The sequence below is a fragment of the Schistocerca serialis genome, chromosome 2, assembly GCF_023864345.2.
Source record: "Schistocerca serialis cubense isolate TAMUIC-IGC-003099 chromosome 2, iqSchSeri2.2, whole genome shotgun sequence".
In the NCBI taxonomy this organism is placed as follows: domain Eukaryota; kingdom Metazoa; phylum Arthropoda; class Insecta; order Orthoptera; family Acrididae; genus Schistocerca; species Schistocerca serialis.
Window position 1 is genome coordinate 725,468,475 of NC_064639.1, and position 25,146 is coordinate 725,493,620.

The 25,146-nt window shown below is 41.8% G+C and overlaps 1 protein-coding gene across 1 annotated transcript in view; it reads left to right on the top strand.

Annotated features, from left to right (window-relative positions):
* LOC126456367 (uncharacterized) overlaps positions 1 to 11,669 on the top strand; it is a 44,444-nt gene extending 32,775 nt beyond the window's left edge. The window contains exons 3-4 of the mRNA XM_050092120.1: positions 5,143 to 5,427; positions 11,444 to 11,669. Of these exons, the coding sequence (XP_049948077.1) occupies positions 5,143 to 5,427; positions 11,444 to 11,669 (511 nt within the window). The remainder of the gene's footprint in view (positions 1 to 5,142; positions 5,428 to 11,443) is intronic.
* Positions 11,670 to 25,146: the final 13,477 nt, after the last annotated feature.

The following is a 25,146-nucleotide window of genomic DNA, read 5'->3' on the forward strand; positions in this document are numbered from 1 at the left end:
GGTTGAGGAACTTGAAACAAAGTTTGAGAGACAAGAAACTTTCTGATGGTAAAACCATAAGAGGCAGGCTCACAGACAAAATGATTGATGAACTGCAGCAGTATTATGGGATAGCCATTAGAAATAATACTGAGGACTTGTTGAAAGTGAAACAGACAGTATGGGCTACCATCTTCCACTGACTGTCAACTAATGAAAAACCAGTAAACCACCTTTGTCCTCCTGGAACTGACTAATGGTGCAATTACTGCAGTGCCCAGTACTTAAACAGTTGATACAGCCATAAACATTCCACCCCAGCAACAGTCATGGATATCATAAAACCTATTTACAGAGACCTAGCAAATCCTGAATTACTGAAGAAGTGTCTGCATGGTCAGACTCAAAATCCCAATGAGTCATTCAATAATCGTATATGGACTCGCTCACCGAAAAATGTTTTTGTTGTAATGAAGACACTGAAGTGGGGGGAGGGGGAGGCAGTGAAGCTGTTATTGCTTTCAAAGATGGCAACATTGGTAGCGTGAAAGTGTTAAAGCATATGGGAATTAACCGTGGAGAAAACTTCATCAGAGAACGTGAACGGGTGTACAAGGTTTGTATTGATAAAGGAGAGTATACAGCACAGTTGGCCACTAAGGGGTCCAGAAAGAAGAAAAAACTTGGAAAAAGATCAAGAGGATTATATACAGGGTGGTGCAGGGAGCTTCTGAGTGACTAAAAATAAAAAATTAAGCATATATCGAGTTATAGTCTTTTGAAGCCGTTCTCTGTTCCATGTATTTTTAGCAATTGCTTAGCACCGCCGGGTTTGTTAGTGTATCTACATATTCTGGTATTCATAGTATGTCGGCTGGCGGATATACAATTTAAAGTTATGCAAACTTTTGAATTTTGGGATATTCAGGGTGAACATTAAAAAAATCGACAAATTCAGGGACGGATTTCTGACTGAAAATGGAGGAATAAACGTCCTATGAATATGTTGCCACTGTAGATGGCGCTTACGAATGACTGTTCCTCTGACCATGTGCTAATGTTCCTTCTGTGTTCCAGGCTGTGTGATTGATGCACCGTGCTGTAAGCAGCAGAATGGCCCAGTATTCATGTTGGGAATGAGGTGACGGTGCCTGTGTAGGCCAAGCAGATGGGTGCGGTAGAGAAGCAGCACGGCTGTACCGAAACAAGTACCCTCACAGACACCAACCACATCACACAACATTTCAAGCCCTTTTTGGGCGTTTGGGAGATCATGGCTCCTTGCAGAGAGACGAATGTGGTTGTCGTTGCACGCACACCGTCCATTTATGGACACATGATCATATGACCTTTTTTCTTTCGTTTTCAGGGAGTAATCCACCCCTGCAGTTTTTCGGTTTTACAAATGTTCAACCTGTATAGGAAGTACCTGTATTCTCAGTAACGCACTTATCTCCTGTCCTTGCGATTTAAATAATTCGGATTGTACCTTGTGGCTTACAATGTTTACATTTTTTACCCAATTTCATCGTTCTTATGTAGTGTCGCTAGATTGCCGTTTAAGGTTATTATTTGGAAAAGTCTAGAATTATGTTTTTCTTCTCAAGAATGAAGTTATTTACAGAAACATTTCTCATCATTATACAAGTCGATAACACAATGAAGACCCAACACTGGAAATCATCACTGTGGGGTAAAAACTACATACCTATCAGAGGCGTGGGGGTGGGGTGGGGGTGAGAAAGCAGTGTAGTCATCCCATATTTGAGAATGAGAGGACTTGGTGACTTGAAACAAACTTTACGCATAATTTCAAACCTTTAAGAGACTTTTTCTCGCTGAAAATCCCCGTAAAATGATGAAAGGAAGAAATTCTTCGCATATTACAATTTCGCTGTTGATGCAGTAAAACTGCCACATGAAACATGATGTTTTGATTCATTAGTTCTTTACTACAAACTCTAATCACAACACATTTCGCAGACAACAACTACATGTATCACTGGATGTACCTGCCAAATTATATCATTTTATAGCAAATAGTTCAGGAGATTCTCCGTAATAAAAATTAAGCTACGTAAAAATGAAACTGTAGAGCGCAATTCGCTACAGATACAGTTGAAATACGTGTACAAATACGTGTGAAAAATGTTAACTATACGTGAAATACACCTGATATATGCGTGCGCAGGCAGAACCATGGGTAAAAAGGTGATCCTAAACCCATGGAACGATTTCAGCCAAATTCGAAACACACATTAGTTACGAGCTGGGAAGAAATACTGTAGAGGTAAGAACCACTAACGTCCTGTTGGGACGAGCGTGATAATGTGGTGACAGAACAGGGAGGAGGAGATGGACAGACAGCGAGGGGAAAGGAGGAGATGGATACAGGCAGGAGGAATAGATGGCCAGAGAGAGAGACAGGGAGGGGCAATGGATAGAGAGAGGGAAGAGGAGGAGATGGACAGAGAAAGGAAAAAGGAAGAGATAAACAGGGAGAGGGGAGGACAAGACGGACAGAGAGGATGAAGGAGGGAATGGGCTATCAGATGATTGGAATAAATACGTACCCTGGCAACGCGTGGTACTCAGCAAGTACGAGGGTGAGTCAAATGAAAACCTTAAAGATTTTTTAAAATATTATTTATTGTGCAGAAGTGGTACAAAGCTGTATCACTTTTCTACGTAATCTCCCCCATGCTCAATGCAAGTCCTCCAGCGCTTACAAAGTACATAAATTCCTTTAGAAAAAAATTCTTTTGGTAGTTCACACAACCACTCATGCACCCCGTGGCATACCTCTTCATTAGAATGGAACTTCTTTCCTCCCATTGCGTCTTTGAGTGGTCCAAACATATGGAAATCACTTGGGGCAAGGTCTGGTATGGTGGAAGAGGAAGACACTCAAAATGCAGGTCTGTGATTGTTGCAACTATTGTACGGGCAGTGTGGGGCCTTGCATTGTCATGTTGCAAAACAACACCTACTGACAGCAATCCACGTCGCTTTGATTTGATTGCAGTGCCGCAGATGAGTTTTTAGGAGATCTGTGTATGATGCACTGGTGACAGTGGTCCCTCTAGGCATGTAATGCTCCAAAATGACGCCTTTTTCGTCCCAAAGAAGTGTCAGCATAACCTTCCCTGCTGATGATTCTGTTCGAAACTTCTTTGGTTTTGGTGTTGAGGAATGGCGCCATTCTTTGGTCGCTCTATTCGTTTCCAGTTGGTGTAAGTGAACCCAGATTTCGTCCCCAGTAGCGATTTTTGCAAGGAAGCCATCACCTTCTCGTTCACAGCGCCGAAGAATTTTCACAATCATCAACACGTCGTTCTCTTATTTCAGGAGTCAGCTGTCGTGGCACCCATCTTGCAGACACTTTGTGAAACTGGAGCACATCATGCACAATGTGTTGTGCTGACTGACCCATGATTAATCTGTAAACAGGCTGCAATGTCATTCAATGTCACTCGGCGGTTTTCCTTCACTATGGCTTCAACTGCTGCAATGTTCTGTGGAGTCACAACTCGTTGTGCCTGACCTGGACGAGGAGCATCTTCCACTGAAGTCACACAATTTAGGAACTTCCTCCTCCATTCGTAGGCTTTCTGCTGTGACAAACATGCATCACCGGACTGAACCCTCATTCGTCGATGAATTTCGATAGGTTTCACACCTTCACTACGCAAAAACCGAATAACAGAGTGTTCTTCCCTGGTGCAAGTCGCAAGTCGGGCGGCCATCTTTATACTGATACTGCGACGGTATGTGTGCATCTGCACTATGCTGCCACCTTCAGGCCATTCTGCACTGTTTGTAGCACCCTTACCAACTTACAGGATAACGACGCGAAATTTCGATTTGTTTCATTTGACTCACCCTCGTAAATTCTACACACGCCCCTTCCTCGTGAATAAATTTATCAATTCGTGAAAACCGATGAAAATCCCTACATTAGTTCCTGAAATTAGACATCAATGTATGAATCAATAATATGTATATATATGTACAATTTATAGTGGAGAGCACGCCGATACAAATGTTCTTGATAGATCTGAGTGTCGGGCAGGAAGTCGAACATTGTTCGTCTTCCTCCATAGGCAAGGCTCGCCACTGGAGACGGTCCAGATCACTCCACTGATTGAGTCAAAGCTTCACTCTACTAGTATATTCCCACCACTATTACGAGTGGCACAGAGACTCTTCCGCAAATCTTGGTGGGTTGGCATTCATAGTGCCAATCTGATATACAACTTCAATCTTAGACAGCGATTCGAGGAATATCATTAGACCATTAGCAGAGTTAGAATGTTACATTTAATACATTGCCAATAGAGCACTTAGTTCTGGGCTAGATAAACATCTCATTCTTACAAACCCGGTGAGATGGAAAATGGAAATGAGCGTTTGGCGTCATTGGCCGGGAGGCCCCTCGCGGGGCAGGTCCGGCCGCCATATCGCAGGTCTTATCACATTCGGCGCCACATTGGGCGACCTGCACGCCGGATGGGGATGAAATGATGATGAACACAACACAACACCCAGTCCCTGAGCGGAGAAAATCTCCGACCCAGCCGGGAATCGAACCCGGGACCCGGTGAGATGGCTTTGAATGGAAAATACGAATGCCACCAGTCTTAAGAGAATTGGCAAGCAAGACAGGCAGTTTCCAGAATGAGATTTTCACTCTGCAGCGGAGTGTGCGCTGATATGTAATTTCCTGGGAGACTAAAACTATGTGCCGGACCGAGACTCGAACTCGGGACCTTTGCCTTTCGCGGGCAAGTGCTGGTAGAGCACTGTGCCGTGGCTAAGCCATGTCTCCGCAATATCCTTTCTTTCAGGAGTGCTAGTTCTGCAAGGTTCGCAGGAGAGCTTCTGTAAATTTTGGAAAGTAGGAGACGAGGTACTGGCAGAAGTGAAGCTGTGAGGACGGGGCGTGAGTCGTGCTTGGGTAGCTCAGTTGGTAAAGCACTTGCCTGCGAAAGGCAAACGTCCCGAGTTCGAGCCTCGGTCAGGCACACAGTTTTAATCTGCCAGGTAGTTTCAAGACAGGCGGTTCCTGTTCGCCCTATCCCCCTTCCTTAGTAACTCCAGCACCGAAGTAATTGCTTCCAGAAGTCGTATTACTTATGTAAGCTGTTAATGCTGTGCCTGCAGGCTGGCGAAGATGTGGTACAAGGGCGTAAGCTTCACGTCGGAGAAGTGCGCGCTGGTGTACCTCGTGGACGCGGCCGGCACGCGCACCACCACTGACGTATTCTCCGACATGAGCAACGACTTCACCCTGTCCGTTTTCTACGACGACTCCTGCCACGGTCTGCCCTACATTCAGGACTGCATCGCTACGCTTCAGCGGGCGCAGCATTGGGTCACCGATGAAGGAATCTTCCACTGGATGATCAACAGCGTGCACATTTCACAGACACAGGATGGACTCGTAAGGCAAGCGTCTCCTGATTTACGTACACAGTTTTCTTTTTCCACTCTCAGTGAGTAGCTTGAGTCGTACCCGAGGACGATTCAAAACGGTTGTAACGTGATCCTAAGAAACGTTGATGTCAGGCTGCCCTTAAATGTAAACGTTTCCCAAACAAGATGAAAAATCCTTAGAACACCTAATTACATCATTATTGGTAAATTTCTAAACTCTGTCAACCCTCTTAAATATCTAGGAGTAATACGACAGTATCATTTGAATTAGAATAAATAAATAAAATTAGCTGTAGCGATTGACATTTGTATTAGAATGAATAAATAAAATTAACTGTAGCAACTGAAAGACCTGATTTTCTTTGGAGAATTCAGGGAAAGTGTGGTGAATCCATATAGTACACAGATTTCGAGAGCCCTTTTTCTAAGCAGGATGCTGTCTTCAAGTAGGGATGGCAGTAGACGTCGAAGGAATCCAGAGGCTCACTGCTGTGATCGTAACTGGCCGATATAATGTAGTAAAGTGTAACAGATACATTCGCGGAATTTAACTGGGAATCTTTCAGAGATATCTTGCAAAAACCACCTTGGGCAAATTTTGTGAATTGGTGTTCTGGAGCAAAATTTAATTTTCTTCGTATACCTCAGGTACAGAGCAGGAGAAGGATATATGGAAAACTCGTCCATCATGGAGATATTTTTTGCAGATGGAAAAAGGAGACTGAATCATTAATCATTTCAGAACATCTTAAAATACTGTGGTTTTTGTTAATTGAGGCTATGCTCTCTACGTTTAGCAACCGTGACTGTGTGGAATAATTATTTGTATTTTTCTGCTACCAGTAACATTTATTTATTTTGTGTTTAATTTAACATATTGTAGTGTGTTTCAAGGATGTAAACGTTTATGCATAAAGGTATATTTTACTTAAAAATAATACATCTTCATGCAAATTAACATAGAACACTGTTTTGTTCACTGCTACTGGCATAACTAATGGGGTATTTGGAGGGGGGGGGGGAAGGGGGAGGTAGAACAGTGGATGCCCAGAAATCGATATTCTAGTAGTGTCTCTTGCTGGCGTGGAACTCTGCCTCGTTATTTGGTGTGACATACCACAGCCTGCACTTGATGCAGATAGTTTAGCATCACTTTATAGTGCAATAATCGTGTGATGCACGTTTAATTAGTGAGTTCTTCACTTACGATTTTGAAGTCCCAAAGCTTCATTTGCGTTGTTGGTACATTGGCGGAACTCTCATAGTCTAACGCTGACTTGAACCAATTTCACTGTTCAAAACGTTTCTACATAGACATAAAAATTATACACTTAATGCAATACAGCGATATTGCAATGTATAGATGAGTAGCGGCTTTCGTTTCTTTGCAGCAGTATTTGACGACACATGAAGTGCAGGTTGACCCCATACCAAAGTTCCAAGCAAAAGTAAGAAAACGCCTTAACAACAATAACTTTCTTTACACTAAGAAGGAAGTACAGGACCTTATTGTAATGACTCCCACAGCCCCTACATTCAGAGCACAGCCAAAAATTCATAAGATGGACGCACTAATCAGGCCTACTGTGAACTCAGTTAATAGCCTAGCCCACAAATTAATAAGAGAGCTAAGTGGATTGCTAGTTGAAAAATGCTGTTCTAAAAATTATTAGTCCATAAAAAACAGCTATGAACTTATAAACAGTGTGCATGACCTGTCTATGCCACCTCAGAGCAATTTTCTATATCAAGACATTGTAAACCTGAACAGTGGTACATCTGCAGATGAAACAGTTGAGATAACAAAAAAGAACCTAATGACAAAGCAGTGAACAGACCAGAAATAATAGAGTCTAGAGATAAATTTAATTCAGTACTTTCAATAATGACTTCTCTTTCAAATACAAAATTGACAAGGGAAACCGAGAGCTTCCAATGGGAAGCTCTTTTAGTGGTTTAATAGCAGAAATGTTTACTACCATGTACGCAATGAAATACTGAAAGTTAAGGATAGCATTACAACCAAAGTTATATTCTACTAACTTAGTGCCTGCTGCTTTGCTCGCATAAACTGCATGGTCTACACAGATATTTTTTGTTTTTCTTTAACCGAATTTTTGTATAATTCAGAAATTGCAATTACTTCTTAACTTTGCACACTAGTTAAGGCCATAGAAGCATGGTCTTTTCTGAAAGTACTTCTGACCATAAAGCGATTCCGTCTGCTGGAGTCGGAGGTCTTTGCTAATCCTGCCTTTTGAGTTCTTGTAGCGACATTTCGGTAGAAATATACATCTTTATTTCCTTAGAAGTAAAATACTAATATTAATAGATTTAACCTTAAAGTATATTAATATAATGAAATATTTTAATAACAATTTTCAGCCCCTATTTCACCCCCTAGGGATTTAATTTCGAAAAAAACATTGAAACACGTATTTTTTATTTCTAACTGAGGAGCCAGAATCAGATTTTCAGAGATTTAGTTTCAAAAATGCTTTGTAATGAAATATTTACATAAGAACTTTCATCCCCTATTTACGCCCTTAGGGGTTACAGTTCCAAAAACACTGAAATACGTATCTCTTTATTTCTAATAGAAGAGCCAGATACCAATTTTAATAGATGTAGCTTTTAAAATGCTTCAGTACTTCTTTAAAAATATGTTTTCAAAAAAATTTCACCCACTACCCCTTAGTGGTTAAATTTCCAAAAATGCTGAAATACGTATTTCTTATTTGTGACTGAGGAAACAAATACCAATTTTGGTAATTCTAGGTCCAAAAAACACTTCATTCCATATATGTCCTTGGGGGCGGAATTTCAAAAATCCCTTCTTAAAAGATGCTTACAGTATGAGATCGACACCTTCTCCAAAATTACAAGTTTCTGTCCTTCGCAGTTTGTGCTGGGCTAGTCAGGACTTGTCTTATATACCAGGTGATCAAAAAGTCAGTATAAATTTGAAAACTGAATAAATCACGGAATAATGCAGATAGAGAGGTACAAATTGACACATATGTTTGGAATAACATGGGGTTTTATTAGAACTAAAAAAATACAAAATTTCAAAAAATGTCCGGCAGATGGCGCTTTATGTGATCAGAATAGCAATAATTAGCATAACAAAGTAAGACAAAGCAAAGATGATGTTATTTACAGGAAATGCTCAATATGTCCACCATCATTCGTCAACAATAGCTGTAGTCGAGGAATAATGTTGTGAACAGCACTGTAAAGCACGTCCGGAGCTATGGTGAGGCATTGGCGTCGGATGTTGTCTTTCAGCATCCCTAGAGGTGTCGGTCGATGACGATACACTTGCGACTTCAGGTAACCTCAAAGCCAATAATCGCACGGACTGAGGTCTGGGGACCTGGGAGGCCAAGCATGACGAAAGTGGCAGCTGAGCACACGATCATCACCAAACGACGCGCGCAAGAGATCTTTCACGCTCCATCTGTCGGACATTTTGTGAACTTTGTTTTTTTTTTTTTGTACTAATAAAACCACATGTCATTCCAAGCATGTATCAACATTATTCCGTGGTTTATTAAGTTTTCAAATTTATGCTGACTTTTTGCTCACCCAGTATATATATACAGGGTGAGTCACCTTACGTTACCGCTGGATATATTTCGTAAACCACATCAAATACTGACGAACCGATTCCACAGACCGAACGTGAGGAGAGGGGCTAGAGTAATTGTTTAATACAAACCATACAAAAATGCACGGAAGTATGTTTTTTAACACAAACCTACGTTTTTTAAATGGAACCCCGTTAGTTTTGTTAGCACATCTGAACATATAAACAAATACGTAATCAGTGCCGATGGTTGCATTGTAAAATGTTAATTACATCCGGAAATATTGTAACCTAAAGTTGACGCTTGAAACCTCCGACGTTCAGTTGCGTGTTGTAACAAACACGGGCCACGGTCGGCGAGCAGCATCTGCAGGGACGTGTTTACGATGACGACCGTGTTTACGAGTGTGGCTGTAGTGCACTGTTGTGGTTTGGTCTAGCTGTCGCAGTGTCCGCATGTAACGCTTGCTGCTATTGTTATTCTGCATTCGTCTCCGCACGCAGACCAACTGTAGTACACCGTGTTACCAGACGTCTGTGATAGTGTAGTGTTGTAGGAACTGTGACCATGGTGTATTCGAACTCTGAAAAGGCGGAGATGATACCCATCTATGGCGAGTGTCGACGAAATGCAGCTGAAGCCTGTAGGGTGTATGCAGAACGGTACCCGGACAGAGAGCATCCAACGTGCCGCACATTGCAAAACATCTATCGCCAACTGTATGCAACAGGTATGGTCGTAGCACGCAAACGGGTCCGTAACAGGCCCGTCGCAGGAGAAGCGGGTGCAGTTCGTGTGTTAGCTGCTGTTGCCATGAACCCACACATGAGTACACGGGACATTGCGAGAGCCGGTGGACTGAGTCAAAAGTAGTGTCATACGCATATTGCATCGTCACCGCTTTCACCCGTTTCATGTGTCGCAACATCAGCAATTACATGGTGATGACTTTAATCATCGAGTGCAATTCTGTCAATGGGCATTAACAGAAAATGCGTTACAGTTCTACCTGTTTGTTTACCGATGAAGTGGGTTTCACAAACCACGGGGCAGTGAATCTACGGAACATGCATTACTGGTCCGTGGACAATCCTCGCTGGCTCAGACAGGTAGAGCGACAGCGACCGTGGACTGTAAATGTATGGTGAGGAATCATTGGCGGCCACCTCATTGGTCCTCACTTCATTGCGGGGGCCCAAACAGCTGCAACATACATCGCGTTTCTACAGAATGGTCTGTCAACGTTGCTCGAAAATGTCCCACTGGAAACACGTCGATGTATGTGGTATCAGCATGATGGTGCACCTGCACATTCCGCAATTAACGCTAGGCTGACCCTTGACAGGATGTTCGACGGGCATTTCATAGGACGTGGAGGACGCATAAATTGGCCAGCCCGTTCTCCTGATCTTACACTTCTGGACTTCTTCTGTGGGGTACGTTAAAGGAGAATATGTACCGTGATGTGCCTACAACCCCAGAGGATATGAAACAACGTATTGTGGCAGCCTGCGGCGACATTACACCAGATGTACTGCGGCGTGTACGACATTCATTACGCCAGAGATTGCAATTGTGTGCAGCAAATGATGGCCACCACATTGAACATCTATTGGCCTGACATGTCGGGACACACTCTATTCCACTCCGTAATTGAAAACGGAAACCAAGTGTGTACGTGTACCTCACCCCTCATGGTAATGTACATGTGCGTCAGTGAAAAAGACCAATAAAAAGGTGTTAGCATGTGGACGTAATGTGCTGTTCCAGTCTCTTCTGTACCTAAGGTCCATCACCGTTCCCTTTGGATCCCTACGTAATTCGGTGCTCTCCGATACACACGATCGAACAGCGGAGGAGTGGTACTCAAGCGTCAACTTTAGGTTACAATATCTCCGGATGTAATTAACATTTTACAATGCAACAAACGGCACTGATTACGTATTTGTTTGTAAGTTCAGATGTGCCAACAAAACTAACGGTGTTCCCTTAAAAAACGTAGGTTTGTGTTAAAAAAACATACTTCCGTGCATTTTTGTATGGTTTGTATTAACCAATTACACTAGCCCCTCTCCTCACGTTCGGTCTGTGGAATCGATTCGTCAGTATTTGATGTGGTTTACGAAATATATCCAGCGGTAATGTTAGGTGACTCACCCTGTATATTAAAAAGGGTTGCTACTTCATCATCTGTGTCATTAACTAGAGTGGGAGTACCATCCACCCAACTCCAATATATATGTCACAGATGATGAAGTAGCAACCCTTTTCAATAAATTCAGTAGTCTGCATAAAATATCAAATCCACCCTTGAATATAAAGAGAACAACACCATATCTTTTCTTGACATGAAAATATTGAAACTAAACGAGAAGGTGTCTTTCAATGTTAAGTGTAGGTGTAGCGCAGTCCGTAAGAAGCCAAAGTTTGGTGTGCAGGGTGGCGCGCCACTCCAACAAGTACCAGATGCGGACGTCGCCTGCCAACGGGACGGCGTCGCTGACGACGCCTTTCGTGCACTGCACCGCCTCGCTGGGACAGTCTTCCCACCTGTTCGTGAAGCGCGGCGAGCGCCGCATGCACTACGACGGCTCCAGCTTCATCGTGCGCAACGCCGGGCATTCGGCCGGCTTCGACGAGAAGAATCAGCTCAAGGTCTACTGAGGGCGGTGGCGCGGGACATCAGGGAGGCGGCACACCCTCGGCTTTTCTACGTCTTTTCTAGAAGCGCGTCATCTTTCCTATATACACTCTTCACGTATTATTTTTACTCGTGTCGCTTTTTTTCTTTTGTAACTCTTTATTGTATACAAATATTGTCTCGTTTTGCTTAAACCGTAGAACTTTTTTTCGTGTTTCCTCACACAGTAAAACACTTTTTGTTTTATTTTTAATTTTTGGAAGTTGTTTACACTCAGTCGAACATTCACCTCACTCGCAGCATGCTTTGGTGAAATAATTTGCAACTTTCTCCTCTGAAGAGTTTAGCAAAAATTAAGTCCTTTGTAGACAATTACGTATCGTAACTAAGCGACACTTTGTAGAACCTACCACGTAACAGTAACGAATAAGTACGTCTCTTTACGTCTGATACGATACAACTTTTTGTCAAGCTGTATCAGTCTTTGCTTTTTGTTAGTCATACACCAAAAATTTTCGTAACACATAGCTACACACAGACTGCATAAAACATATTTATTCTTTAAAAAAAATTAGCCCAGCTAATGTGCGCATTGTTGTCTTTTCATTCTGCGGTGATAGATGGATTTACTTCACGACTCGATGTACAAAGTGGACTTACGGTTTCGATATAAATATGTATCCGCCTCCCTATAATTTTCCAAATTACGTATATCTTGTCAATACCGATGTTTTGAAAATAGAAATTTTTCGGTATTTCGTCGCATTGTGAGTTAAAATCCAAGCAAAAATGTTTGTAGTGATTTGTATTTTGTTCAAATGTAGTGATGTATTATGTGGCTTGCAATATAATACAGTATGAATTTCGTCCTCTTTACGTTGTTTTTTTATTGTGGCTGACAATATCTTCATTACTCTTTCGTTCACTGGATCTTATATGAAGTCTGAAGTATTGACACAGAATTCACGATTCACTCGAAAACAACAAACAGTTTACGTTTCAGCACTGGACGACACCAGTACCTTCATGTACAATTAGTTCTGCATAGCATCAAGGCAACGCGTAGAAATGCCCCATTTTTGTGAATAATTAATAATGTGTAAATATATGACTTCGTTCACTGGAATGTACAAATTATTATGTTTTGGGAAGCGAGGATAAAATGTTGTTTCATTGGTTTGTTGCCCGGTGTAGCCTAGTTTCTCTCCTCCCTCCTCCCTCATCCCTCCTGACTGCCCCACCAATCTTTAGTATTTTTTATACACTGAATCATATCTTATACTGAAACTGGATACAAAATTCATATCTTGTACGTTTAAATTCTATGAGGTTCTATAGATTACTGATCATTCTAATGTAGTACTACAATTTCATTGTAATTGGGAATATCACCTGTGAGCCTAGTGAACCTGAGTACTAGCACTACTGTTCTTAGTTTTTCATTTTTTTTCAAATGTATCCTCCTCCCCTACCCCTCATCCTTAAAATGTGCCACATTTTTCTAACCTCACATTTTCTTTTAACTATTTTTTCTTATGTTTTGGGAGTAGTAAGCCGCACGTTTACTAAACTTGATTGAAATCGTACAGGCATTGCAGAGGGACGTTCTTCTTTTCTTTTACATTACAGTACTTGTCATCACCCATTAGCACTCCTAGAAACGCTAGGGGTGCCATAAGTGTACAAAGTTTCGTTGAAAGCATTCAAGAATTTCGCTTATTTTTATGTGTTAGATTTTTACCACTAAGAATCCCATGCTAGGGCTCCTGTTCTTTTTTTAAATCTTAACACTTTTTTTCTAATCAGTAAGTCATGTGAATACCAAGTCTGAAATTTCTGCGGCACTTACAGACTTTTGCACCCACTTCTAAAGAGTGTAAGAGTGCCTTACACTCCAGTATGTTTTTAATATTTAATGAGTCACGTGGGTGTTAAATTTATTTCAAATATGTCCTAGTGGTACAGAGCTATGCTTGCTTTTTATACTTCACACTTCCTGCCCTGTTCTCCCATCCCCAACCTCTACCGTAGGGGTGCTATGAATACCTTAGCCCATTAGTATTTGTTTCCTGGTAGTAACCAGTATGTATACCAAGTTTAGTCAAAATTGATCTAGGTGTTTCAGAGTTCTCATCCTTGTATCTACAACTAGGAGTATACCAAGTTTAGTTAAAATTGATTTAGGTGTTCCAAAGTTCTCATCCCCATGTCTACAACTAGGAGTGTTCGAGGTGCTTTTATCCAGTTTCTTTTTGTACAAATAATCGTAAATAATGTGTGTACGAAGTTTGGTTGAAAATGCTCTAGGCATTCCAGAAGTATACTGGAACAAAATCTCACTTCCATCCACAAACAACCGAAGATTTATTTGCTTTTAGTAATTATGCAGATATTTATCCACGCAGACTCGAACGTTCGGATCCGTATTTATATTGGACCAGATACTTTACACCTGGGAATGTACACATTTACTTTAAAATAACTCAACAATGACATTACAAGACAGTATGGAGTCATTTTATATAAATAATTTAGCAATACATATAACGACAAAAATACCGATTAAAAGGAAAAAAGGAAGAAAAAGTCAAAGTAATCCCATATTCAGGAAAGATCGGGGAAGAAGGCCAGTGTTCACTCTGTCTGCTTGCCGGGGGGTCTCATCCGAGATGTGGAGGAGGCCCTTCCGGTGGCGATAGAGAGCACTGGGTGCACCCGACTGCAAATTGTTGCTCATGTCGGCACCAATGACTCCTGCCGTCTGGGTTCAGAGGTCATCCTCAGTTCGTACAGGCGGTTGGCGGAATTGGTGAAGGCGGAAAGCCTCGCTCGCGGGGTGGAATCAGAGCTAACTATTTGAAGTATCGTTCCCAGAACCGATCGCGGTCCTCTGGTTTGGAGCCGAATGGAAGGCTTAAACCAGAGGCTCAGACGATTCTGCGGAGATCTGGGGTGCAAATTTCTCGACCTCCGCTATTGGGTGGAGAAATGTAGGGTCCCCCCTGAATAGGTCAGGCGTGCACTACACGTCGGAAGCGGCGACAAGGGTAGCGGAGTACGTGTGGAGTGCACATGGGGGTTTTTTAGGTTAGAGAATTCACTCCCTAGACCCGACAAGACGCCTCCTGAGACGCGGCAAGGTAGGAGTAGGCAAAATGCAACAGGGAATAACAATATTAATGTGCTAATAGTAAACTGCTGGAGCGTCTATAGAAAGGTCCCAGAACTGCTCTCATTAATAAACGGTCACAACGCCCACATAGTACTAGGGACAGAAAGTTGGCTAAAACCAGACGTAAACAGTAACGAAATCCCAAACTCAGATTGGAATGTATACCACAGAAACAGGCTGGCCAGTGAAGGGGGAGGCGTGTTTATAGCGATAAGAAGTGCAATAGTATCGAAGGAAATTGACGGAGATCCGAAATGTGAAATGATTTGGGTGAAGGTCACGGTTAAAGCAGGCTCAGACATGGTAATTGTATGTCTCTATAGGCCCCCGGGCTCAGCAGATGTTGTGGCTGAGCACCTGAAGGATAATTTGGAAAATATTTCGAGTAGATTTCCGCACCATGTTATAGTTCTGGGTGGAGATTTTAATTTGCCGGATATAGACTGGGAGACCCAAACGTTCATAACGGGTGGCAGGGACAAAGAATCCAATGGAATTTTTTTAAGTGCTTTATCTGAAAACTACCTTGAGCAGTTAAACAGAGAACCGACTCGTAGCGATAACATATTAGACCTTCTGGTGACAAACAGACCCGAGCTATTTGAAACAGTTAACGCAGAACAGGGAATCAGCGATCATAAAGCGGTTACGGCATCGATGATTTCAGCCGTCAACAGAAATATTAAAAAAGGTAGGAAGATTTTTCTGTTTAGCAAAAGTGACAAAAAGCAGATTACAGAGTACCTGACGGCTCAACACAAAAGTTTTGTCTCAAGTACAGATAGTGTTGTGGATCAGTGGACAAAGTTCAAACCCATCGTGCAATATGCGTTAGATGAGTATGTGCCAAGCAAGATCGTAAGAGATGGAAAAGAGCCACCGTGGTACAACAACCGAATTAGAAAACTGCTGCGGAAGCAAAGGGAACTTCACAGCAAACATAAGCATAGCCAAAGCCTTGCAGACAAACAAAAATTACGCGAAGCGGAATGTAGTGTGAGGAGGGCTATGCGAGAGGCGTTCAATGAATTCGAAAAAAAAGTTCTATGTACTGACTTGGCAGAAAATCCTAATAAATTTTGGTCTGATGTCAAAGCGGTAGGTGGATCAAAACAAAATGTCCAGACACTATGTGACCAAAATGGTACTGAAACAGAGGATGACAGACTAAAGGCCGAAATACTAAATGTCTTTTTCCAAAGCTGTTTCACAGAGGAAGACTGCACTGTAGTTCCTTCTCTAGATTGTCGCACAGATGACAAAATGGTAGATATCGAAACAGACGACAGAGGGATAGAGAAACAATTAAAATCGCTCAAAAGAGGAAAGGCCGTTGGACCTGATGGGATACAGTTCGATTTTACACAGAGTACGCGAAGGAACTTGCCCCCCCGCCCCTTCTTGCAGCGGTGTACCGTAGGTCTCTAGAAGAGCGTAGCGTTCCAAAGAATTGGAAACGGGCACAGGTCATCCCCGTTTTCAAGAAGGGACGTCGAACAGATGTGCAGAACTATAGACCTATATCTCTAACGTCGATCACACGTATTATGTTCGAGTATAATGACTTTTCTGGAGACTAGAAATCTACTCTGTAGGAATCAGCATGGGTTTCGAAAAAGACGGTCGTGTAAACCCAGCTCGCGCTATTCGTCCACGACACTTAGAGGGCCATAGACACGGGTTCACAGGTAGATGCCGTGTTTCTTGACTTCCGCAAGGCGTTCGATACAGTTCCCCACAGTCGTTTAATGAACAAAGTAAGAGCATATGGACTATCAGACCAATTGTGTGATTGGATTGAAGAGTTCCTAGATAACAGAACGCAGCATGTCATTCTCAATGGAGAGAAGTCTTCCGAAGTAAGAGTGATTTCAGGTGTGCCGCAGTGGAGTGTCATAGGACCGTTGCTATTCACAATATACATAAATGACCTTGTGGATGACATCGGAAGTTCACTGAGGCTTTTTGCAGATGATGCTGTGGTGTATCGAGAGGTTGTAACAATGGAAAATTGTACTGAAATGCAGGAGGATCTGCAGCGAATTGACGCATGGTGCAGGGAATGGCAATTGAATCTCAATGTAGACAAGTGTAATGTGCTGCGAATACATAGAAAGATAGATCCCTTATCATTTAGCTACAAAATAGCAGGTTAGCAACTGGAAGCAGTTAATTCCATAAGTTATCTGGGAGTACGCATTAGGAGTGATTTAAAATGGAATAATCATATAAAGTTGATCGTCGGTAAAGCAGATGCCAGACTGAGATTCATTGGAAGAATCCTAAGGAAATGCAATCCGAAAACAAAGGAAGTAGGTTACAGTACGCTTGTTCGCCCACTGCTTGAATACTGCTCAGCAGTGTGGGATCCGTACCAGATAGGGTTGATAGAAGAGATAGAAAAGATCCAACGGAGAGCAGCGCGCTTCGTTACAGGATCATTTAGTAATCGCGAAAGCGTTACGGAGATGATAGATAAACTCCAGTGGAAGACTCTGCAGGAGAGACGCTCAGTAGCTCGGTACGGGCTTTTGTTAAAGTTTCGAGAACATACCTTCACCGAAGAGTCAAGCAGTGTATTGCTCCCTCCTACGTATGTCTCGCGAAGAGACCATGAGGATAAAATCAGAGAGATTAGAGCCCACACAGAAGCATACCGACAATCCTTCTTTCCACGAGCAATACGAGACTGGAATAGAAGGAAGAACCGATAGAGGTACTCAGGGTACCCTCCGCCACACACCGTCAGGTGGCTTGCGGAGTATGGGTGTAGATGTAGATGTAGAAATGAGCTTAGGGAAGCACGCAGGATCCTAGTGGAGGTTCTATACCACTGCCTTTCTCCAGCTTGTTATGAAGTATCAAATGTTTATCTGGTCGTATCAATGATTGGGAAGCGGAGGTTGGCAAAGCTTCTGGTGACAGCATAAGTGGGGTTGGTGGGATCATTCAAGGGAAAATTCCTGCAGTAGTGAGTGTTAGAGCTGCACCTTTTTTAGATTGAAGTCAGCTGATAGGTATTCCTGCTTAAGGGAAGTCTCTCTAACAAAGGAACCACTTTCGACAAAGCTTAGGTATCCGAGTAATGAGGGATTTAATATTTTTCATCAAAATTTACAAGGTATTAGAGATAAAGTTAGTGAACTGCTTATAGATGTTGACTCTGAAATTATTGGTATATCTGAACACTTCTTAAATAAGGAGATAATTCAGAGGCTTCCTTTACCAGGATACAGGTTGGCTGGCAGCTTTTCGAGGAGCTCTTTGCGGTGTGGGGGAGTAGGCATGTATGTGAAAAACGGCATCCCATTTGAGTCAATTGATGTTTCAAAGTACTGCACTGAAAAGGTATTTGAATGTTGTGCAGGTGTGGTTAAATTTAACGGAGCTAAACTTCTAACTGTTGTTATTTATAGATCCCAGACTCCGATTTCACAACATTTTTGCTATAGCTAGAGGAGGTTCTTGGTTCACTTTGTAGGAAATACAAAAAGTTAGTTAAATGTGGTGACTTCAATATTAATTGTAGAAGTGATTGTGCAACGAAGAGGATGCTGGTAGACCTCCTTAATTCATATAATCTTATGCAAACCGTATTCTTTCCAACGAGAGTGCAAGGGAACAGAAGAACAACCATAGACAACATTTTTATTCATTCCTCATTACTAGAAGGGCATTTTGTTAGCAAAAAAGTGAATGGCCTTTCAGATCATGATGCACAAATTTTAACTCTAAAAGATTTTTGTGGTGCAACACGTGTTAAATATAGTCATCAGCTGTTTAGGAAAGATGATCCAGTTGCTGTAGAGACCTTTGTAAACCTTATCAAGGAACAAGAGTGGCAAGATGTTTATATCGCTGATACAGTAGACGATAAATATAATGCTTTTCTCAAGACTTTTCTCGGGCTCTTTGAAAGTTGCTTTCCGTTAGAACGTTCAAAACAGGGTACTAGCACAAACAGGCAGCCTGGGTGGCTGACTAGAGGGATAAGAATATCTTGTAGAACAAAGTGGCAATTATATCAAAACGTTAGAAACAGTCAAAATCTAAATGCAGCAGCCCATTACAAACAGTATTGTAAGGTGTTTAAAAATGTTATTAGGAAAGCAAAAAGTATGTGGTATGCAGATAGAATAGCTAAGTCTCAGGATAAAATTAAAACCATATGGTCAGTCGTAAAGGAAGTGGCTGGTCTGCAGAGACAGGTCGAGGGTATAGAATCAGTGCATAGTGGGAATGTCCGTGTTACTGATAAGTCGCATATATGTCCAGTATTTAATAATCACTTTCTGAGTATAGCAGGTGAACTAAATAGAAACCTAGTCCCAACAGGAAATCATATAGCACTCTTAGAAAAAAGTGTTCCGAGACTGGTACCTGAAATGCTCCTCCATGATACTGACAAGAGGGAGATTGGGTTAGTAATTAAATCACTAAAGACCAAGAACTCTCATGGATATGACGGAGTATCTAGCAGAATACTGAAGTATTGTTCTATGTATGTTAGCCCAGTACTTAGCCATATCTGTAACTTTTCCTTTAGGAGTGGTCGGTTTCTTGACCGATTAAAGTACTTGGTAGTGAAGCCACTTTATAAAAAGGGAGACAGGGATAATGTTGACAACTTTAGACCTATTTCTATGCCATCGGTGTTTGCTAAAGTTATCGAGAGGGCTGTATATACAAGATTACTGGAGCATTTAAATTTACATAATTTGCTGTCAAATGTACAGTTTGGTTTTAGAAATGGTTTAACAACTGAAAATGCTATATTCTCTTTTCTCTGTTAGGTTTTGGACGGATTAAACAAAAGGTTGCGAACGCTAGGTGTTTTCTTTGATTTAACGAAGGGTTTTGACTGTGTTGACCGCAAAACATTACTGCAGAAGTTGGACCATTATGGAGTAAGGGGAGTAGCTTACAATTGGTTCGCCTCTTCCTTTAAGAACAGAAAGCAGAAGGTAATTCTCCGCAATATTGAGAGTGGTAGTGATGATCAGTCCAATGGGCCACTGTTAAGTGGGGCATTCCCCAAGGGTCGCTGCTGGGGCCACTGCTGTTTCTTATTTATATAAATGATATGCCTTCTAGTATTACAGGTGATTCAAAAATATTTCTGTTTGCTAATGACAACAGCTTGGTAGTGAAGGATCTTGTGTGTAATATTGAAACAGTATCAAATAATGTAGTTCATGAAATAAGTTCGTGGCTTGTGGAAAATAATTTGATGCTAAATCACAGTAAGACTCAATTTTTATAGTTTCTAACTCACAATTCAACAAGAACTGATATTTTGATCCGACAGAATAGGCATATTATAAGCGAGACGGAACAGTTCAAGTTCCTAGGCGTTCGGATAGATAGTAAGCTGTTGTGGAAAGAACACGTCCAGGATCTGGTTCAGAAACTAAATGCTGCTTTATTTACCATTAGAACAGTATCTGAAATAAGTGACAGTTCAACACGAAAAGTAGTCTACTTCGCATATTTTCATACACTTATGTCGTATGGTATTATTTTTTGGGGTAATTCTTCTGATTCAAAAAGGGTATTTTTGGCTCAAAAACCCTTGTCGACCCCTATTCAGTAGTCTGGGAATTCTGACATTGCCCTCACAGTATATATTTTCTTTAATGTCGTTTGTTGTTAGCAATATTAGCTTATTCCCAAGAGTTAGCAGCTTTCACTCAGTTAATACTATGCAGAAATCCAATCTGCATGAGGAATGCACTTCCTTGACTCTTGTGCAGAAAGAAGAGCAGTATTCTGCTGCATCTATTTTCAGTAAGATACCACAAGAACTCAAAAATCTTAGCGGTAGCCCAAACTCTTTTAAGTCTAAACTGAAGAGTTTCCTCATGGCTCACTCCTTCTATTCTGTCGAGGAGCTCCTGGAAGAGCTAAAAAATTAAGCAAATTCCAGTGATACATTTGATTTTCTTTATTTAAACTTGCGACTTGTCACCTGAATATGTTTTTTTGTATTTCATTTTATCTGTTTCTAATGTCGTGTTATAATTTCAAGTATTGACTCGTTCCATGACCATGGAGACTTCTCCTTAATTTGGTCCCACGGAACAATAAATAAATAAATAAATAAATAAATTGCGATGAGCGCTTGTGCAGTGTAATGTTGGATTTGTGAAGGCAGTGGGCGAAACCCTGTACCTGCAAATAGCGTACCCCTCTCGAACAGTAACAAGGGGGCTGAGCTTAACATCCCCATCCGATCAACGGACATATATATCCTCACTTTATGAGATGCTGCGGAGAGGTTTTGACACATGTGCAAAACCTGGTGACCAACAGCGGTATGCAGCCACCTCCCTTCCCCTTGCTATCTAAATACTGGCAATGAAAATTTTCCACTATCGGGAATAGAAACAGTGTACCCTTGAGTGAAGCGCCAACACACAGGTGTGTGTGTGTGTGTGTGTGTGTGTGTGGGTGTGTGTTAGCGACCTCGGCTACGGAGGCAGGTCAAAGAAAAAGTGACGGATAAAATATGGAAAAAAGGATAAGACATGTCTAAGATTATGAGTAAACATGTAAATGTGAATATATCTGACGTAAGGACGATTATAAGGGTTCAAGTTGCTGGCTAACCACACTAGCACTCGACAAATCTTACTGTAGGACTCTGCAATAGCTACATGGCGCGTATGTAGAAAATAACACAATTAAGCATATTATGGAATATCAGTCTGAGAACTATCATAGAACCACAGCTGGAGGAGGAACAGTGTGGCTTCAGAAGTAACAGATTAACAATAGATCTAATTTTTAGCACCCGCATGTTGATGGAAAAGTACTGGGAGAAAGGCAAGAACCTGGTCATTGTATTCTTGGATATAGAAAAAGCCTATGATAGTGTTATAAGAGATAAGATCTCGGAACGCCTGAGGAACAAGAATGAGCCTGAAGGACTAATAAGAAAAATTCAGATGTTGTACAAAGACTGTACTAGCTGTGTACAAATTGGGGAAGGGCGATCATCATGGTTTGAGACCAAGAATGGAGTTCAGCAAGGAAGTGCACTGTCCCCACTACTATTCATCGCTGTTATGTATACTATAATTAAGAGCGTCAAGGAGAAGTGTGGCAAACCGAATGAATTTGCCAGTTGCAGCAGCTGATGTGTCTGCGCTAATTCGTCAAATACCATGTCGATCCATTGCCGGAGGATGTGCTAACGGAGAGCGTCAGTTGCAGTGCGCTCGGCGGTGAAGTGAGCGAACAGTGTCGTAAGGCGAGCCGCTAGAGATGAGCACTCGACAAAAAGAGTGCATGAATGAATTCTCGACAGAGGGAAGGCGGGAGGAAGGATCAAACGAGCCCGGAATTAATGTTCCTGAAGCATGATGCAGCTAGGCAGCTCCGCGAATGGTCGGCGAAAAAAACGAAATGTTGTATATACATGCGTAGAATGGGTTTGTCAATGTGCGCCACATGGAAAGTCCATGTAAAAATGAGTCCAGGAGCAAGTTGTACTGAAAGTTCAGCTGCGCCGAGGACGTTAATAATGGAGTTTTTCGCGGTGCACAATGTCGATTTATCTGGCGTTGTACTTGCTGGAGCTACTGCAGGGGTTATCACACTGGCCTCACCACCTGTGTCGATCAAAAAATTATAGCCAAAGAAACCGCCCAATATGTAGAGGCGGCCGCCGGTAGTTGTCGTGGCAGACGCCGGCTGTTGCAACTTAAGGCGTCATGAGGAAGTCATGCGGTCCAGCTCGCCTAAACCGGACCGCGTGTGGAGTTTGTGTATGTGCAAGGCGCAGTGCAGCATCTCCAAACGTGGAGTGAAACCAGCACAGCAGGTACACTAGGTGGGGGCTGTTGGCTACTGAGCGTGTGCTGTCAGCTGCAATTCAGACGGAAGTTTGAGCCAGACGGTCCATACAGCCAAATCTGGCTTGAACGCGGCATCAACGAGGGTGCGAAGGCAGTGCCATAACTGATCCCGATTTCATGTCCGCCTTCCTTGAATTAACCTGCATTCAAGTAATTTACAGTTCAACAATCGCAGCGGCCGATGCAGCCAACGACGCCATTACGTGGCAATATTAACCTATGAAAAATTAGCGGAAGCGAATAACCCGCCCGCTATTAACATAATATTAATTTTTCTCCACAGCCGCCCGAAGTTGCAGAAATTACGTAGCTTTAAGATTCTTATTTTCGGTACCATAGCCGAGAGCTAGAGCCGGGACTCCGACTACAATACAATGGTTAACGGAGGTAAGATTAATAACTAAAGATCTTTTGCTTTAAAGTGAACTGACTAGCCGAGGAAATTAATATGAAAAGTTTATTCCAATGTTCAACTTGTATGCTCATGTTTCAAGATTCAGCAAGTCTAACATTCATTAACGTAACAAATAATTTAAGATTAATATTGTTAAAAAGGAGAACTTCACAAAAGCATTTAACCGTGAATCAAAATTAAATGAAATATCATTTTTATTAAGGCCCACCACGTAAGTCGGCAACAATCAAAAAATAATAACAACAAGTAATAATATATTAAATTACGACGGCCGACGGACGCGAGAAGTTGTGGAGGCACTTGGAAGTGTGTTGGTAATGGCGGAAGGTCTATTGTGCGAAGTGAACAACACTGCCGATCGAAAAAATTTTCGCGGAGACGGAAAGAACGACGAACACAGTCTGGTGTCACCAATGTGGATATTACATATGGTAGTCATGTAGGCTACACTAGTAACAGTCAACCACGTAATGATTTGAGTGGATTTATGAACATGAGAACACAATAAAACACGACACTTTACAAAGCATGACGTGAAAAAGGTTAGAGAAGTGAGAAAACCAAAGAAGTCGGTGTAGAGGAGGATACAAAACCAACGATTTTACTTTGCTGTGGTCGACAATCGCCACAACTGCAAATAATATTTATAAAAATTCGTTTGGAAAAATATTGAAAGAGATTTTTTGAACTTCTTATACGTTATTTGTGGATACATGGAAACAACAATTCCTAGTCTTACTGAAGGTAGCTAAAATACTCTCTCGACAATACGTGTGACTTCGTGGAGACAAATGTAGACTGAAAATGAAATCCGTGCTAAGTGCCCAAATGGAAAAAAGTTCGGTTTACTGTGAAAATGTGGGCTATGTGCCTAACGCTAGTCAATAAAAACTAGCTGCCTAGTGTTCGCTGTGGAACTAGTGCAAATATGCGCATACTTATTTAGTTTTGCCGTCGTGGTCCAAACGGGGAGATCAGTGTTCAAATCTCCCTCGTTCCCTATATTTTTTTCACAAAATTATAAACTGTCCATCCGGTCATTTGACGTGTCGGTTCACCGTATTCAGATTTGTGTCTGTGTCGTGGTGTATCTTCCGTTCGCAACAACGAGGTGTACGGGAGGATCCTCTGAAAGTACGTACCTCCTATTTATTCTACACAAGCGCCACATTTTATGACTCTTGCGTTCCGTTTGGAAGTTTCGACTTTTAAATTTCTTTGTTGTAATGTAGTTCACACCCATTTATTTGATGTTTCATTTCTGTGAGAGACCTATGAGGGATCTTCCTTGCTCTCACTATTCATCATATTTACTTGCAACAGTAATATATTCTTACCACATGACTCATATTCTACAACCAGAGTACATATAGTACTCGTATGACAATTGCCAAGGCAACAGAAGGAGAACAGACGCATCAACGACCGAACGAAAAGTTCATAATTTTGTGATTTTTTTTAAGAGTCACAACGTAGATTTGAACACAGATATTCCGCTTTGCAGTTCAACACCGTTCCGAGACAGCCACGACAGCATGCTTGTTACAATGCGCTCGATGTTGCATATCTTTAATTTGCAGCTTTCTCTGTTTCTATTTTGCTTCTTTTTTCACACTTTCTTCCTTTAATTTCCATCTTCATCAGTGTTCAGCTTTTGACGGGCTACCCACTGGACCATTTTCACGCTAAATCTGAGGGGGTCGTGATGGGGAGTTTCCCTTGTGAGTGATAGCATCACGCAACATGTCTTCACTATAGTTAATTCAACATAACACTAAACTTTCAATGCCTGGTGAGACCTTTGATTTCGTCTGTCCACTACTACATGGATTTGACTATCAAAGTGATGATCCACGAGTTTCAGAAAATCGTCGTACTTGACGTTCTCTGGAACATTTCGGCACATAATTTGACACAGAGGCGATACACGTTTGGACCAACGATGGGCAAAAAGTAAGCATTGTCCTCCCTTCCTATTATTTTGTAGGCGGCGAAGTGTGTCTTTAATTGTGTCCTATAGTCAGCCGGTTCTTCGTCTTGACTGTAGTATCGAC